Source organism: Ornithodoros turicata, chromosome 5 (genome assembly GCF_037126465.1).
Source record: "Ornithodoros turicata isolate Travis chromosome 5, ASM3712646v1, whole genome shotgun sequence".
Taxonomy (NCBI): domain Eukaryota; kingdom Metazoa; phylum Arthropoda; class Arachnida; order Ixodida; family Argasidae; genus Ornithodoros; species Ornithodoros turicata.
Window position 1 is genome coordinate 1277797 of NC_088205.1, and position 18193 is coordinate 1295989.

At 44.1% G+C, this 18193-nt stretch overlaps 2 protein-coding genes and 1 non-coding gene across 3 annotated transcripts in view; 2 read left to right on the forward strand and 1 right to left on the reverse strand.

Annotated features, from left to right (window-relative positions):
- The window catches only part of LOC135393786 (NPC intracellular cholesterol transporter 1-like), a 113768-nt gene that overhangs the window by 44509 nt on the left and 51066 nt on the right, over window positions 1-18193 (forward strand). The gene's annotated exons all lie outside the window — the stretch shown is intronic.
- Window positions 14664-14736, reverse strand: Trnam-cau (transfer RNA methionine (anticodon CAU)). Its single transcript has one exon. It is a non-coding gene; the product is annotated as a tRNA-Met (tRNA).
- LOC135395249 (SRR1-like protein) lies at window positions 16225-17134 on the forward strand. Its single transcript, XM_064626487.1, has one exon. It carries the CDS (start codon window positions 16285-16287, stop codon window positions 17062-17064), a length of 780 nt encoding a protein of 259 aa, XP_064482557.1. The 5' UTR covers window positions 16225-16284; the 3' UTR covers window positions 17065-17134.

Below are 18193 nucleotides of genomic sequence, written 5' to 3' on the forward strand. Positions count from 1 at the left end.
AGGAACGAGTAACGACAGTAATGAGTTACCAATTTTTGTAACTGATTCCGTTACTATTACAATTTTTTTTAAAGTAACTGAATCGTTACTTCGTTACCAAAAAAAGTAACCGTTACCAAGTAACGAGTTACTTGTAACGAGTTAGGCACAACTCTGCTTACAACTCATGGATTCGGTAAACCATAGAATGCAAGCTAAGAACGATGATACGATTTTTACTATAAACGTCAGATACCAAGATTCTTTTTGTTGTATCTGAGTGCCATTGGCCTTGGCTGTATCGTTCATGTGCACGAGCACTGAGTTCCCCCCCCCCCCCCCCCCCTCTTTGCTGACGGCCGTTTCGCACGCAGTCCAGTGTGTCTCGACGTGACATCATTGCTCCACGGGGTTAGCAAGACCTATAGAGGCCGCTATGCGTAACTATAGAAAGTAAAATCTCGTGCTTTTCAAAGTTCATCAGTCATATTAATTATTACGTCATCATTAATACGTCAATCATTTTTCGTGTTCGTAGGCTTCCGATGTTTCTTATTGTTCGTGTTTTAGTAGGAGCGGCAGAGATAAGCTGCAAGCAAGAAAAGTATCAGTCTTGTGTGTACGTCTCCTCTTCAACACTTTCGACAAGGTCAGTTTGGACATTTCTAGGAAAACTGTGTACGCAGAGGGATTCTTACGGCGGCGTATCCTGAGCTAATTCCAACAGCACGCCCGCCACGTTTGCTCAGGAAGTGATTTCAGCTGGGCAAACATCAACGGGCACTGTCAAGGTGAATCTGGATCAACAACCGCTTGGAAAACGGTCAAGGTAAACTCAGAAATTCGTTCCACGGCATCAGTACCAAGAAATGCATGAACATCGTTAATCCACGGAGCTGGAAAATTAACTCCATGGAAACATAAGCCGGAAAAATATTGTCCTAGCCGCTATTCGCATCACGTGATTGGTAGACACCAGCAATTTTGTCGTACTTCGTTGGTTCCCAATTTTTACCACGTATATGTATATAGACACGACTTTTCGGCTTCCCATATTGCGCAGATTTAAAAAAACGAGTACTATATTCTAATCTATGTATCGGGATGAGATCGGGCGGACTTTATCCACTCAGGTATTATGGGGGAGGGGGGCAATACATATATTTATTTCAAGACGAAGAAGGGAAGGAAACGTGAAAAGGGAGAAGAAGAAGGAAGACTCAGTGGTGGTTCGTCACTGATTCAGGCTAATTCGCCACTCATATGGTTCACTTCTTCAGAGGCGCTGTTCATAAGTTCCGTGTCTCACAGTAAGCGGAGTACTGTTTTTGTCACGCTCCGCTGTGAAGAAAGAAAGGATCAGTCGGTCGTCGTCTGAGAGTGTCACGATGAGCATTCTATAGCTGACAGCTCGATAAGAGGATATGTGTCATTTCTGCTTCCACATCACAAATGGAGAGCTTAGTCGGAGCATCTTGAACAGAAGTGATGGGGGATCGTGCAACATTAAGACGTATAGGATGCGGAGAATCGACCCTTCTCTTCGAGATAAGTGGCGTGGGACCACAAAATCCATCGCCCGGTCGATGGAGCGCAGAAATGTGTCCCGATGAACGACTTCTTCTATAGGTAAACGCGTGCCACTAATACAGAAACGACGTTTTTGCAAGCAACAAGCTTCACCTGGTTAAAGTAGAAGAAAGCCTTTGGATCAACATGACATGTTTTTTGCCAGATCCCGAGCAGCCATGTTCGCTTGGTCAAAGCGCAGCCATCTCTTATGTTCGCGTGGCACTTTTAGAGCGCCGAGAGTTTGCCAGCTAGCACTTTCTTCGCCCGGCCTCGATACAACCGGGCAGCGGCTTGCCCAACTATATCCGGTGTCGTCACATCCGCACTGCAAGGGTGGCGAGGGCCCACACATCCAAGTTCACGTGGGTTAGCAGACGACAAAAGCGACGAAACCCGAAGATGAGCGACCCCGATGCCCCTAGCGTGATCCAAGCGGCTAAAACCGCCAGATTCCTGGCACTCATGTCGAGTGGCAACTGTCACGTGACCCGGTACGGGTAAAAGTCTAGCAATTTCCGAGCGCTCGGCCGTTTTGCCACATTTTGACCAAGCGAATTTGCCTCAGCAAACAAGCTCTTTTTATTTTGTCAGATACCACCTAACATGAATAGTGTGTGTGTGTTTTCCACGAGTGTGGTAGGGTCAGTAGTATGACCAAGGCCTCGTTGCCACGACGTCGTAACGGGAGACGTGCCACCATGCCGAAGCGTATTAAGTTACGTAATGCGCTAGTTGGAATGTGCGGGAGGTGCTGGTCTCCGGGCAATGACGCAATTTGTCTCCTCGTCATATACCTGCTTTTGTATTCATGGGCTGTAACGCGGACGTGTCGGATAAAACTACGACACGCGGGTAAAATTAACTACAGACGTTGAGACGTACGTACCGTTGAACGAAATTGAAAATTCATAATTTGTGTCTTGACGTCGGGAGACAGTTATATGATCGTTAACGACGCCACAGTGGTCGGATTTGTGGATCAATTTTGACCACCTGAGGGTTCTTCAACGTGCACTGAAATCTCAGCACAGGTCACGCCGCGCTTAACGTCTCTCGCGGAAGATGGCGTGCCTGAGCAACTTTTACGCTTAAACCGTTATTGCAATGACCTCATTATTTGGGGACAGTTATAGCGCTGAAACAGAAAGTGGACTGTATCAATCAATTTTGTAGATGCATCATGATCCTATGACCTTTTTCGTCCTTGTCGTGGAGTAGCGAAATAATGAAAGTGGGGTTGCCTCAACAACAACAACAACAATAAATGGAGAAGTGATGATTAAATGGGATGTTTCCCGTGGCAGCCACGGGACCTCGCCTCGGGAGGTTGCCTCGCTGTGCAATATGCAGTGCAATATGCAGTGCAACATTCCCTCCCGTCCCGCATCACATAGTCGAACTTACTGACCCTCATCAATTTAGCACCGCTGTATCTAATCATTTCTCTGTTTCTGTTTAGCCGTGTATTTACAATTGAAGTTGTATTGTTCCTACAAGCCTCTATGTGCCACCCCCCCCCCCCCCCTGTAATGCCTTTGAGGGCCTTTGGGGTATGCGAACAAATAAATAAATAAATATGTATAACGCCATGAAATGTACGTGCGGGAGAAGTAAAAAGGTGTGGGTGATGAACACGAAGGGGAAACGGATGAGCGAAAACCAGAAACAGGACGAGGAGCTTGCTGAAAAACCACCAGGATATTTTTTATCGCGATCTGGGCTGGGAAGTCCGTGATTTCGGCAGGCAGCGCTACGATATGTGAGTAAGTTACATAGAAATACGACAGAGACCGAGCGGTGTCGCGCCTCCCTTAAAGGTCAGGGGTTCATATCATTCACTTTATCGCGTCTCTTTTTTTTTTTCTTTTTGTGAAGCGAATGACGTCACCGTTTTCATCACAGCTCATTAGACGTTCCATAATCATTACTGGGTCCGATACAGTCTTTCGTACTATATCTTTTCCTATACACATAGAGACCTTCCCACGCGATCGTGAATATTGCATGCGCAAATTACACTCGGGGAATCAACGCCCTGTGCAGTGTCGCTGTCCTTGGAATCATGCGAAAAGCTTCATCCTACTTTCCAACGTAGACAACTTTCGCGTGTAAACGCTCGAGAATTCACCGTACACGTTTGTCAGTCTGGCAAAGGTGTGTCGTTACCCTGCTCAGCTGAGCGCCTTTTGGCTCAATTGGGTATGCGCCAGTTCCCTTTCTTTTTCAGCAGCAAGCGAAGCGTGTACTGAGCCAACTGCAAGGTCGTATAGTTATGCAGTGCCATTCAGGGGATAAGTTCCCTTAGGAGCATCAAGTTCATACTTTACGTCACGGTGTCTGTTGTAAATATAGGGTTTTAGTGCACCTTGCGCTATCGCTTTTGCGTACGTGAGGGATGCGCGAAGTTCCCATTATGTTGTGCGCGTGCGCAGAACCATCAACGTTGTGTCTTAGGTACGCAAAGGCGATAGCGTACGATGTACTAAAAATCTCTGTTTGCTGTATAACGTAACGGTAGAAGCCGTTTGCAGATGTGTACGTACCTCTGACAGAATTGGCAAGACTCCCTTTCAAGTATAAAACATCGCATAGTTATTATACCATGCTTGTTTTTGTTTTTTTTTAATTCCCCGTTAGCACTGCGAATAACTGTGACTATGAGCGTCGTATACATATACATGGACAGATACAGTGAGGACAGCAGGTAGGAGTGGAGGACTATGCCGACATTCACTACCAGGCTTGTCGTTAGTGACTTAGAAGTAATTGAATTGCAATCACCACTACGCGCTAATAAAAGGGACTAAATTACTGAGTTACAATTACAAGAGCATAATTTCAATCTAGCATAGCTCATAGTTCAAAGAGCATAGCTCTTGAATCCTTCCAGGTTTTTCATCGGGACACCAGTCTCCTCTCTACTCTATGATGTGCCTGCGTACATGCGTGCTGTGTGTGTGTGTTATGTTTTTGCGTGGCGTTCTTTTTATGTTGTGTCACTGACTCGACTGACTATCGACCCCTATTTAGCGTCGTTCAAATTCTCATCATCACGACACATCTCGTCCTGTCCATCGCACCTTGGGGTAGTGGGCCGCATCTCATGTGGCGAATTTTTCCATTCATTATCATCAGTTTGTCGGTTGTTGTTGTACTGGAGCTCCAAAGCAAGGAGTTAAGTTAAAAGTTACTGAAAAAAAGCAGCCTGTTACGTTACACTAACGACCTACCGCCAACACTGATGTGGGAGACATATCATCGGGACATAATCTTAGATTCGATAAATTGATAAGTTAATTTTAAAAATATGGAGAGAATTAAATTCTTCAATTTGTTTGAACCTCTTCAAGACGATTGTGGACGGCACTCTATATAATGAGGGAGGCATCATCTTAGATTTGTTTCAACCTTTGTAAGACGATTGTGGATAGATTTGGTGGACATATCATGGAGACATAATCTTGGATTTATTTGGAGATCTGTAAGACCACGCATGAGATTGTGGACAGCACACTTATGGGAGTCATTCACGAAGAAGTGTTTACCTCGTAGCTTTAATCGCAAGTGTGCACAAGGAAGGTACGCATGATCGTTGCCAAACATCTTTCTTGCAAAATAGTACCCGTTCTTCTTATGTGAGATAGCGGAGTTCATAGTACGGAAAGATAGTAGCATTGATTCTACATCCTTCACATTCCTTCTCCCCTCTAATACCGGACTTCTTGCCTCCTCCAGATTTGATAACATCTTTTATCGTTTTCGTGGTGCACTTCAAATCCACTAAAACCCGTGATTATTAAGAAGGTTCTATAATTATTATTCGCTAATTTCTGCAAAATTCACAATTGCAATTGTACGCGTATTCAGTTCCGTGTTAGCACCGCGAAGCGACTGTGGCTATGAGCGGCACACAGGAAAGAGTGGGAGACAGAGGGTTGAGTTTGCGCCTGGGCTGACTTCAGGGGAACCCGTGCCCGCATTTCATCTGCATGGAAAGTCTTCTGGAATACCGGGGGTAGAATTCCATCCCACCACATCCCAGTCTTCAGCTCTACCTTGAAGTAACCTTCATCGGGCAGGATGCTTTTATCCACTCCGCCATGCCGCTGCTATTTATTAGATGTGTTGATTGATCGGGAAAAAAAATGGAGATGTGTCAATATAAAACACGATGCCTCCGCATGAAATACCGTGTACGGTACTGTTTATTTACGGAATACCCCACGGCGTACTGTACATAAGGAAGAGTACTTTACAATGGATTGCCATTTACAGAGGGAGATTTACAAAGTCATAGCGGCATGAACATTGCTAACTCGGGCCCGGTTTCATCAAATGGAGTTAACAGTTGAACCGAGATCAGACTTCCCCATATCCTTGGTGTTAATCGTCAACCCCGTTTCCCAACGCGGGATAGCGAGATTTCACGCCAAGCAGGGTCACATACAACAACTACACTACATGAATGACGATGAGACAATTGCGGTAGCATACCTCACTGCATGTGAGATAATAAGTGAGTGCGATGACGATGAAAAAGATGACCTGGTGCTGGTGAAAGGGCTTGCCGTTGTTGGCCTCACAGAGGTGGGCAACGTCACGACTGACGGGGAATGTGCGTCCCGGGCCGACTTCTAAGGGAACTGTGCCGACATACATACACACACACACACACATAACACAAGCAAATGAGATATCACACACGCGTGTGCATCGTAACTAATGGTAGTTCACCCGGTCGGACCTTCCTCCCCCCTTTTTTTCCCTTGGTTCTAAAAAATATACCCCCCCCCCCCGGTCGGCCACCGGAGATGCAGTGAAGATCACATGTCCACATTCATGCCGAAAGCCATTCACCATATCACCACCACGAACACCACCATACACTAACTTTAAGGAAGTGTAATCAAACGTGACCAATAGGGATATTCGAGGCCAGACTGAGCCTAGTAAATAAAAGTGTTAAGTCTCAGATAACCAATACATACGATTTCGAAGCATGTAATACCATCCCACAATTCGCCTTTCACTCCCAAGTAGCACAATCCACTGAAAGTCGAGTGCAATAGAAGTGGACGGGTAGGTGAAATTTTTCACATTCTGAAATGGTGGCAATTTGACCGAGCAGTTTATTCGTCTCAGTTGGCAGTTCCGGTGGGAAAAAATCGAGAGTATATAATGATAGTCGCTGCGTATAATAATATGACCTTGTTTCGTGCATCTAATCCCATCTGTATGACACATACTATAGTTAAAGGAAGTAGTTCTCGGGCACCTCATTTTCGTAACAGTAAATATGATCCAGTAATTGACAGAATGGCGTAAATGAAGGCTAGCTGGTGGATAAATTCCATGATAGGCAAGCCTGAGCGATGAGCAAGACACGTAAACATTGAGCCGTCGTGTTTGTGTTTGTTTACGTGTCAGGCTTGTCTATCATGGAATGATCCAGTAACTTTATTCAGTTATCAATCCTTAAGAATGAATGCAAAAATTCGGTCAGGGTTATTGGAGCAGTACTTGGTTGTTGAGTTGGCAGTTACTTGAGGTGTTTGAAAGCTGAAATAGATTTACCAGCGACCATGCTGAACCAACATTGAAGTAGTATTGGTATGTGCCTCAGTCCGCTCAACACACGCGGTGAGCGAAAAACGACCTTTAACTGCAGACGCACATCACGTGCCTACACTCTCAACAACAGTCAAAAGGTTATCTAGTTATCTGCTATATGCAACGAGATAGCGAATAGACATCATTGCATACATCACTCCGCACTCCCGGACACATCACTCCACGAGGCCATTGCGTGGAGATAAATTCGTTTCCGCTGAGGTGAGATTGGGTAAAAATCGAAAAGCTTAATCATCGCGGTGACACTCCTAGAGAACACTGGAAATAATCTGGCTGTAAAGCAGACGTATAGATTAAGAACCTGCGCAGCCCTGATAACTGTTTGCGGCGGGAAATCACTGCCTAGGCCTATGCATTTGCCCAACAATAGCCACGGTTCCATGAATTCATACCCTATCCCGACCAGTGTCCTGTCTGCTGCGATAACCCTTTTGTCGCATTTATGCGAAGGAGTTTACCGATTTTTAGTACATCAGGAGGTGTTCACGACAACAGTTCCGAAGACACGATATAAGCCAATCACCCTCTTTCTTCGGAGAGAGTGACATCACATTGCTGAGCTTGGATTTGATCACTTCATTTATCGTATTGTTATCGTAGAATTCTTCGGATATACTAGAACTCCGTAATATCGCATGACCGTCGCCATCCGCTGCATCGGTGAAAAGATCCATATTTTCTGGGTTTGCTGAAGAGAGTCATAACACTGGGTCATCCAAACCACCGCGCCATGCGAGAAGAGCAGGGTAGAATAGTCTTGGAAAACTCATCCTTACGTGCTGTATAGTTTTACTTGGTTATTTATCGGCATGTCTACCGTCAACCCAAGGGTCAAAATAAGGGCGAGTGTTAACACAGCGCAAAGCATAGGAGTACCATAGACGAGAATAGACGAGGAGTACCATAGCTTCCAGTATAGAGTAACACACGGGAATGAAATAAGCATTTGTAATGAACGTTCCGTGAGAATGAAATTATTTAAAGATGCTCTTTAGATTACTTGCGAATGCTCTCGTGCCAAATGACGTCATGTTACGTGTTCTCGGAGCTTTTTCCAATCTTCTATATATGATGCCAAGGGAACAAATGGGTATTTTAATGGATTATTACTCAAACGGTTCCACCCTCTTGCTATGATCGAGACGGGACGACCGAGAGTTCGGCTGATATAATAATCATAATTTTATTATCCACAATCAACAATCCAAACGTAACAGACCCGCCTAAGTCGGTGGCTTGTGACACTGGGTACGGGGGAGCTAGCAGCGCCAGCGAATACACTATATATAGATCATTTCATCATCGGGAACTCATTAAGAAAAAAAAAAAAAAGGCTCCGTAAGGCTTTTTTAGGCTCAGAATTCCATTTTCATAAATCAATTTTCGGGGGACCGCAGCACAGGCCTCGCTGTTCTATGTCATAACTTGTGTCTCTATATATGTTTGAAAAACAATAAAATGAAAATAAAAATAAAAAAATTGGTTGCGAAGTCTCCCTTTAACGAAGTGATATTACAGTCGGGGTTGTATAATTCTAATCTGGGCTTCTTTTCTTGTATATACGCTTAACAAAATTAACTATGAAAGATAGTTTTTAGTTCCGATCACGACCTGTGTCAAGGCAAAACTGATTATGGTAAAGTCGTTAGAACTGAATATCTTTCGTCTTATGAAAAGCTTCTCAAAGGCGTGCAGGCATTGATTGGTATCGATTATAGTTTTAGTGAACAAAACGAACGCCAAGCGATTGAGTACTTTCAGTTCTCCAGAAATTTCTTCATCGTGATTCCTTTCGCGTCAGGTGCTTGACGTCAGTTCTGGAACGTGTCTTGCGGCTGTCGCGTCTCCTGTGTTGCGTTACAGTATATCGTTCATTCCTCCGCCCTTTCACTGAACGAGTTACCGCATTTGCTCACGTCACAAAAACAGCCGCCAACGCGTCTGCTTTTAATGACAGACTTTCATTCTCGTAGCAAAGAGAGCGTCTATACTGAACAAAAAAAAAAGAAAAAGAAAAACGACGAGCTTACCGCAGATGGGATTGAGCTGACGGGACGTCCTTGAGACGTGTCTCCTGAAATCTGTAAGGTGACGGGACAACGATCGGATATCGTCCTGCCTTTAATCATGCACGAGAGAAGCTGACTTCGTAGCAGCACGTAAAGTCCAGCTCGTGGAAGGTATATAGCACGAATTATGGAGGTAAAGTGTAAAGGCTGCAGTAACGTAGTGAGACCCAGAGCGGATCCAGAGTGGATATATGGAAATGGTGGTTCCAGAACTGCAGATCTGTCTACACTCTAAGAAAAAAAAAAAATAAGAAAAATGCGTACTTTTAGTCCCTTTAAGGACTAATGCACGGGACTGAATGAATGTCACAGAGTGAATTTCATGGTCTGTTCTGAGAGTCCCAGGTACATAATCCAGGGGAAGCGTGATATACAGCACACATAAGGCAGGGACGCAGTAAAGAAAGACAAAAACAGTTCGCTGCATAACTCATGTGCATGAGTGAAAAATACTTGGGATCAAACCGTCAACCCCGATATGCGATATATTCCGACATGCATTGTGCACAACTTCTCAAGAAAGGACCGCGAATTATATTTATTCCTCTGTGTGGGAGGAAAATTAAGTTCGCTAAGTTATATAGCCTTATATTCCATCGAAATTCACGAAGAGCACATATACCCTTGCATTCACAGGAGACCATTTGCAAAGTTTCTTCGATAATTTGCAGTCCTGGGGAGTAAATATCGGGGTTAGGAGACTAAAATAGGGAGTAATTGCAATCTAGGGGACTAGAAGCTGCAGTTACTCCCTTCCTCTTTTTTTCTCTCTCTTTCTTATAGTGTACTCCAGTGTTCAGAGACTGCTTGTGGTAACATAGTCGTCGTTGCAGTGTCTTGATTTGATTATATTGTGACCATTTACGCCTGTCTGTAGACTATTGAGTCTTCTTGTCTTCGTTCTGTTCCATACCTCGTGTCTCCTATGGTTGTAAACCTCGTTCCCGTCATAGCTGCAGAAAGTGACCCAATACAAGGTAACGGAATGCGGATTTGAGAACTCCTCGTATAAATATTCTTTCTTCTCACGTCTGTACGACGGGGTTTGATTCTGGTAACTTTACATAAGGTGCACGCACAAGTATGTATCCATCCAAATTGACCGTTGCAGACAATGGTCTGTAAGACTCGAATAGTCTATCTGCATCTATATTTGTGAAACAACGCGCATTGCTTTGACATCACGCTCGATTTTCTTACGCGTTTCCAAATTTAAATATTGTTTTCGCGACCGTAACAAACCAATCATCCCGATTCTCTGATTATGTCGTGATTTACTTTGGCCGACAACGAACATTGTTTGAACAATCAATAGGGTGTGTACCGAAGGGTTAAAGTGTTTCAGGAAATGCACAATGTTTGCCATGGTGACATATCTCTATACTCCCTAAGCTTGTACCACTGATTACTTATTTTATTTTCAGAAGTCCAATCACAGACGGGTAATCGTAGGGGCGAAGAGCACGTACTCGTACAGACTCTTTCGCTGGCACTCGATCAGTCCCAGTTATAAGATGCAATCCACCGGCAATATTTCCAATGTCCGACCCGCACGATTGTTAGATATTCACAGTTATCGGAGAGTATACACACAACAGCCGTAAACAACGGCGTCGGCTTTGTTTGCTCTCTCGTCTCTCTATTTATGTCGCAAGAGGGGTATATTCACTCATAAAACTATTTCAGATCTTTATCTTGTTGTTGCCAAGGGAGTGCACGTGCTATTCACAATGCGACACGCTCTATATCTAGTTAGGATGTACAACAAAAAATTGGCTAAGAGCACTCTTCGTGGCTGCCCGCCAAATTAAAGTTGGAGAAACCCACTCACGTCCATCGCCATTCATGAATGTCTTCTCTCTCTGTTGCTCAACGGCAGCATTGAAGGGGTCTGTACGAAGAAAGGTCTGAGCTCTGGGCGCAACAGGGAATCTGAATCAGGGGATACAAAGGCTTTCTTCTCTGTTGTGCCCCTGAGCTTAGGCTTTCTTATAGTAAGGGTTTCGTCTATCAGCTTGCCTGCCCATAGGTCGTCATATAACGCGTAGAGCCTTTCTTTCAAGCACCTTTTGGATCCTTCGAATAAAATGGCATTTCAATGTTTGAAAATGTGCTGGTATCATAGAAAAAAAGGCGTTACACTTCCTCTGACGTAGACTTCACGTCTTCCCGATCGGTTATGTCGTTACGGTTTCGTGTATGGATAAATTAATTAAATTAACGCGATTAATTTTAGTTTAATAACGAAGAATTAAGTCGGTCACACTAATTAATTACGCTAGCTTAATTATTTTATTTTACTAACTTATAAAATAAAATTTATGACCTAAACTAAAATTAAAAGCTGGTCAAATTAACTGAGGCAGGACTACGAGCATCATGCGAATCGCTTTATCAGAACGAATACATATTTGTTCGAAATAGACGTTGTATAGTTCGGAATCACATTACTATTGATCAATTAATTGCGTAGTACTCGGGTATTGACCTCCGCTGTACTCTTCCGATGCTACGTCATGTCTCATCTGGGAGGCTGTATGCTCACTGACTGTCAAGATACTTAATGCGTCGAGATAAGTAATCGGAACGCGCCTATTGGACAGCGTTGCGCACGGGGCTCCCCGCCTGACCAATAGTCGCGTTCCGAGTATTTTTGTCGACGCATCAAGTTATCTCTACACTGAACGAACTTAGCCTCCCTGGACACTGACGCCATCTCCAGCTGTTTCTTTTTTTTTTTTTATTGCGTGTTAGCGCCGCGAAGCAACTGCGGCTATGAGCGGCGTACAGATGTGGACAGACGGAGAGAGGACAGCAGGAAGGAGTGGGGGATTAGTATGCGTCCTGGGTCGACGCTGTTTCTTTCAATTTGAGAGATAATGACCGAACCATATAAGGAAGGACCTATATACCCCAACCCTCTAAGAGCGCTATTAATTAATGACGAAGGTACGAAACAATGACGTACACCAGGCTAACTTGGACACAAACGTGTTTTTATCTTCTTAAATCACGCAGAAGCCCCTACGAAGTGTTCCCAAGACCTTGATACTAAAGACTTGATAGCTAAGCGAGACACACCACGTTATACCATCATATCAGTAGCTTTTCTCTTTGTCTATAGGCTACGAGCAACGGCGAAATTGTCAGAAGCCTTCCAGAAATGTTCAGTAGTCATTTCTATGGTTTAGAACCTACTCGATTCCAGTCGAAATGCGGCCCCACGCAATCCTCCCCTCCTCCCCGATCCTGCCTAAGACAAAATACGTAAAAAATATGCTTAAAATAAAGCAAGTGCTTGCATCATTGTACAAAGTGCCATACTGCAAACAGAGTAAATTGCAACAACCTTTCTTTTCTTTTATTGTTTAGAATAGCATGTTTAAACTACACGGGAAACTGGGCTAGGACAAGCCCTGTCGAACAGCTCAAATGCAAAGAAAAGTATATACAAGAATATTATATAAGTCTTGTGAGGATAATTCAGTAAATCGATGAAAAACACAAGAGACACGAGCTGAGGCTAAACAGCAGCAAAAAGAAAACAGTAAAGGAAATGATAAATCACGTGATAAACACAGGATAATCATAACCGAAAGCAACGTTCAACCGAGAGCACAAGTCATTCAGCAATTCAAGCAATTCAGTAAATCAAAGCAAAACTCATGGAGAAGAATGCACCAGTTAAGGCGAAACAGCAGGGGGGGAAAAAAAGAAAAGAAAGAAGTCATGCTGATTAACATAGAATATTCGTAACAGAAATCAAACAGCAACCAAGAGCATAAGTCATACACTGCATAACAAACAATAACAAGTTCGTTCTAGACCCCAACGCCTAGGGAAAAAAAAGAAAAAGAAAACTTTCAAAGATACACTTTCAAAGTGTATCGCTTATTTTCATGTTTCCAACTTCTAACAGCTGAAGAGCGTAAAGGAACTAGATCTTATAACCTGTCAACATTTCATACGCGCCAACGATGTATTTTCCTCTTCAAAAATACCCCTTTTCCAGACGCACAAATATATTATTGATATGTTTTGAAAGTTTTGCCTACGTCTGGGTACTTGAGCATGGGAAAGTATCGGAGAAAACTACATAAAAGTGCGGCACAAAGTACACAATTTGAAGTTAAGTTAGTAATGGTACACGTAGTACTTAGAATGCTTCCCATCACTGATTGTGGAACATTTCTGGGTCGCAAAGGACCTCGATACTTGGTAGTATTTGTTGGCTTTATTCTGATGCCCCAGATGCCATCTCTGTTGTGCCCTTCACCTTGCTTCCTCGGCCAACATCCCAAGAGCAATAAACGTCGTCTTGGAGCTAGCTAAATATAAACCTCACCCACAAGCGCAGGTTCGTGTTGCCTCCGTGACGCAGCTTTCCATACGAGCGCCTATGTACTGTGATGGCGGATGCTGCAGGGCTATATGACAACAGTGTGACCGGAAACGTTTGGGTCTGTGGTTTATGTGGACGGATTAAAAATGTCACGAAAAATGAAATTGATGAAGGCAAAATTTTTCTTCAGGTTTATTTGTGTCATTCGCATACCCCTTGGTCTATAATACTCTGTGCATGTTGTGTGTCATGGGAGCTAAAAGAACAGGAAACATTAGGAGTTGTTTTTATGATACTGTTAGGGGATGTCCGCGTTAATTAGGGGGAAATTATTGTACATCACTTCTACACTCTACTGCTCAATCAGACAGTGGTGCATAGTGCTCATTTCAACCAATGAATTTGTGGTAGAATTGGTCAGTTTGCCTAGCGTGTGGTCGATTCAGTAGCTGGTCTAAATGAATTCAACGTCCTTTGAGACAATATCTGACATGGCTCATCTTCTATATGATCCCTATGCCATTCTATTTCAGCATGCATTCCCCCATATTCCAGTCAAAGCCATTTAAGCCCTACGTCCTCAGATATTGCTATCTGCCACGGTCCCCCGCTGAACAAAGGTAACTGAACTTGAGTTGTGGAAACAAGCTTTGGTACTCTTCCAAAGCTACGTTGTAGAACAATAGCGCTGACGCAATGTCATACAATGGAGAACATTACACGCTATATCGCTCGTATGTTGTAGTTGTGGTTAAGGTGAAGGGATGCCAGCCGTTATTGAACTTCAGACGGGGTGAGAGACAAAGGGGTCACTTTATGACACGAGGAAACGTTATGGTATAGCGCATCTGTTGGTGTCTTTCAACTTATTCACGGACTGTTTTTGCTGTGGGCGCAAGTTCATCTAATCATAAAAAGCAAAAAAAAAAAAAAAAAGAAGAAGAACGCCGTAATGCTCTTGCCTGTAATGCATGTAATGCCTGCAAGGGCCTTTGGGGTATCATGAATGAATAAATAAATAAATAAGAAGAACGCCGCAAAAAAAACAAAAAAAAAACACATACACCGCCTGCCCCGGGTGAGGCTCGAACTCACGACCTTCAGATTATGAGACTGACGCGCTGCCTACTGCGCTACCGAGGCGGTACACGCGTTGACTTCTGATGTTCACAACGAACACACACACACAATAATAATAATTATTATTATTATTTCCGTGTTAGCGCCGCGAAGGAAATGGCGCTATGAGCGGCGTAAAGACGTGAACAGAAGGAGAGAACACAGCAGGAAGGAGTGGGGGTTAGTATGCGTCCTGGGCCGACTTCAGGGGGAACTGTGCGACAGACAGCACAACCGGTGACAGGATTCGAACCGGTGTCACCTCCCAGTCTTGGCCTGAAAAGCGATCATCTGGTAAGAAGAATTATCTTGCGAAATTTCACAACTAGCGCCCAAATAGGAGAGACAGAGTGCACACAAGCAGGCGTTAGTCTGTGGAGATCGTCAGTTATATCTTATATGGGAGAATTAGCAATCTCTACTTCTTTACACCATTTGCCGGTTCTTTTGTGAAACATGCCTTGGTTGTTGTTGTCGTGGTCAGCCACGCCCAGGCGGGCAACGTCACGAGGGGGCGGGGGGGTCTTCACAGGGAACTGTGCCGACATTTGTCTTAAAGCGTCTGAGGAAAACACCCAGACAGCACAACCGGCGCCCGGATTGGAACCCGTTCGAAATATGTCCTAACAGGACTCATCTGTTACCTTATAGAAGTAATGTCGTTTGCTGTGTATCGTCTCTCTTTGTGCCCAGACTCAGGCTTTTGCGTTATGGTACAGTGCCCTAGAAGATATAGAGGAAAATGAGCTGCCCTCTCCGTGAGGCTGTTGAGGCAGATGCTGATGTGGGACGCTCGTGTAGTCACCTCGAGCACAGTTCATCCACCAGGGCATCTACGCCATTTTGTCACCTGCTACTTTTCCACACGTGGCGCTGATGGATGCCGAATGGGACTACCTGTACCGCTCTCCTATTAGTAATTGCTTCGGGACCCCTCGAAGTAGAGATCTTCCCAGCATCCCCCAACTCCCCAGAACCCCTAACAAAGAGGAAAGTATACTTCCCTAGGGGGTTGGGGCAATTTTCTAGTGTGCTAATGAAACACTTACTAGAACAAATCACAGTATAGCCGCCATAATTCTCCTTTTCGCACTAGTTTCTTCTAGCCATGAACCATAAATTACAGCACACTGACTTTGGGTACATTCGCTTTTGTAATATCAGACTAGGTGCCCCGTGTGTAGTGCATAACACTCTGATGCTTATGCACACTTGTCAATGTATTCCATTTCTTGGCTATGCATAAATACAGACCTGTATTTGTTGTATACGTACAGAGCTACATTTTTGCATTTCACATGTAAAGTTTTCGACCCGAAACTAGCCTTTGGCTAAGAGTCCAAACAGTTCGAAATTCTGTATCCCACAATTAACTAATGTAATGAAATTAAAACATCAAAATGAAACGCAAGGAACCATGGCAAAACGGCTCAGATGTACGAATGGGACAGTAGCGACTCGTGAAATCAAAGCTTGCATCCTCACTCGCCTACCTACAGCGCAATCGCTATAGACAGCTCAAAATGGCTGCGCCCAGGTTTACTCGCTAGCGGAAGAAAACGTGCGGACGAAATGAGTACTTCTGACAACTTTACTCCCGTGAACACGAAAAAGAAACGCAAAAAATCTCGAACATTTCCACGGTCTAAGTCACCACCAACAGATACAGTAGACTACGACAGTGCAAAGCGAAACATTTTGTGTGCTGAAGTGGATATGCAATCTTCGCCGTACTATCAAAAGTTGTGCACCGTTTTCCGAAACTCTGTATTCAAGGATTCGAGTGACCCCGTAAAATCGATTGTCTGTTACGGACTTGGACATATTTCGACATGTCCTACTGCTCGTTTCCAACTTGCGTTACTGATGTGTCTCCGTGCCTTGATTCACCCTGAAGTCAGCGAGGTGTACGATCCTGTATTCACTGAAGTAGAACATCGCCTTTTAGAGTCCTTCGGATTCAAAGTCATAGCACTTAACGAGGAAGGAAAACGTTGCGCCAGGGATAGAACCCTGTTTTACATGCCACATTGCGGGAAACCTCTGTACAACAGCGTGTTGTGGGCGAACTGGAGAAAAGAGTCATTAAGAAATGTTATCATCTTTGGGAACAGTTTTTCCAATATCTGGACAACTCATCTAGAAAGGCATCTGAATGAAAGATTGTCATATTTAGTGAGAGTGAAACCAGCCGTGAAAGAGTTTGATATCGAAAACGTGTTTCGATTCACCGACATTTTTAATGATCAGGCATTGCACACGTTTGACGGAGAGGTCATCAGCAGTGAAGTGTTCAGTGAGTGCGACGAACCCAGTTATTGTGATGACGATGAGATCATTGTAGCCGAATGACGTATTTTAAACACGCGTTCACACGCTATACTGATGGACGATAGAGCATTCATAAAATACTTGCACAAGACGTTTCTTGTTTGTCGCATATTACACATCTGACCTGCACAGTGTTTGCACATTAGCGCTCATGCGACTGCTGCCAAATATCTTAATAGCTCAACAAATAGTGCTGACCACAGTTGAAGGTGACTTGTAACATGAACCCTGAGTCACTGCAACACAATACATGGCCAGTACACAATATATGGCTTCACTTGACTACACATTATGATTATCTCAAGTTTTACAGAGGCTATTGCGTATTGTAGGGAAAGGGAACCACACTATTCATGTGAACTGTAACTACGTTTGCATCTGTTTGGGCATCCTGTTAACAGTTTTCAGTGGTCATGGAAAAACTGCCTCCAACCTCAGGGTCTTGAAACGGGCTATGTGTGGGTGTGTGATACCTGAGGACAGTACCAATGCCACCTGGGTACAGAAAGCCTGCTGATTGCCTCCTCTCCTACCTTCGCTACGTCGACATTAAAAGTCAGAATTCATCCGCTACAGCGATTCACCGTTCCGCAAATTCAAGAACTCGCAAATGACTGCAGCTCATCTGGGACCTGCAGACCTAACTATTTAGACAAAAAGCGCGAGACGCTTTCCAGAAAATCACTTTTGAGAAACATTGAGACCTTTTTGCGCTTTATTTCCGAGTTTTCCCATTCTTGTACGCGGGGACGTTCAATCACCACTCCCAGATGACGGTGGCTCGTCCTCGTGGCTACGACCCCTGTAATCACGTTCGTGATTGGCTGCTGCAGTCGAAAACACGGTCCTGATTGGCTGACTCTTAATTGTTACGTGACGTCGACGAGCGTGCAGGTTTTCTGTGTCTAGGTGCTGTTGGTAGTTCCCCCTGACTGGGCACTTTCCTCCTCTTCATTCATACTCACTCCACACTGTGGATTTTAATGCAGTGTCGTAGGAACTTAAGCCGTGGAAACACAGAAGGACAAACGCAACACTTGAGCCTCGAAATGCCCCGTTCCACATCGTGATAAAATATAAGAGGTTTTTTGCTTCTTTAATTCTGTCTTACGAATTCTGCGAAGCATTTGTGGTGAGCAGTACAGAGAGG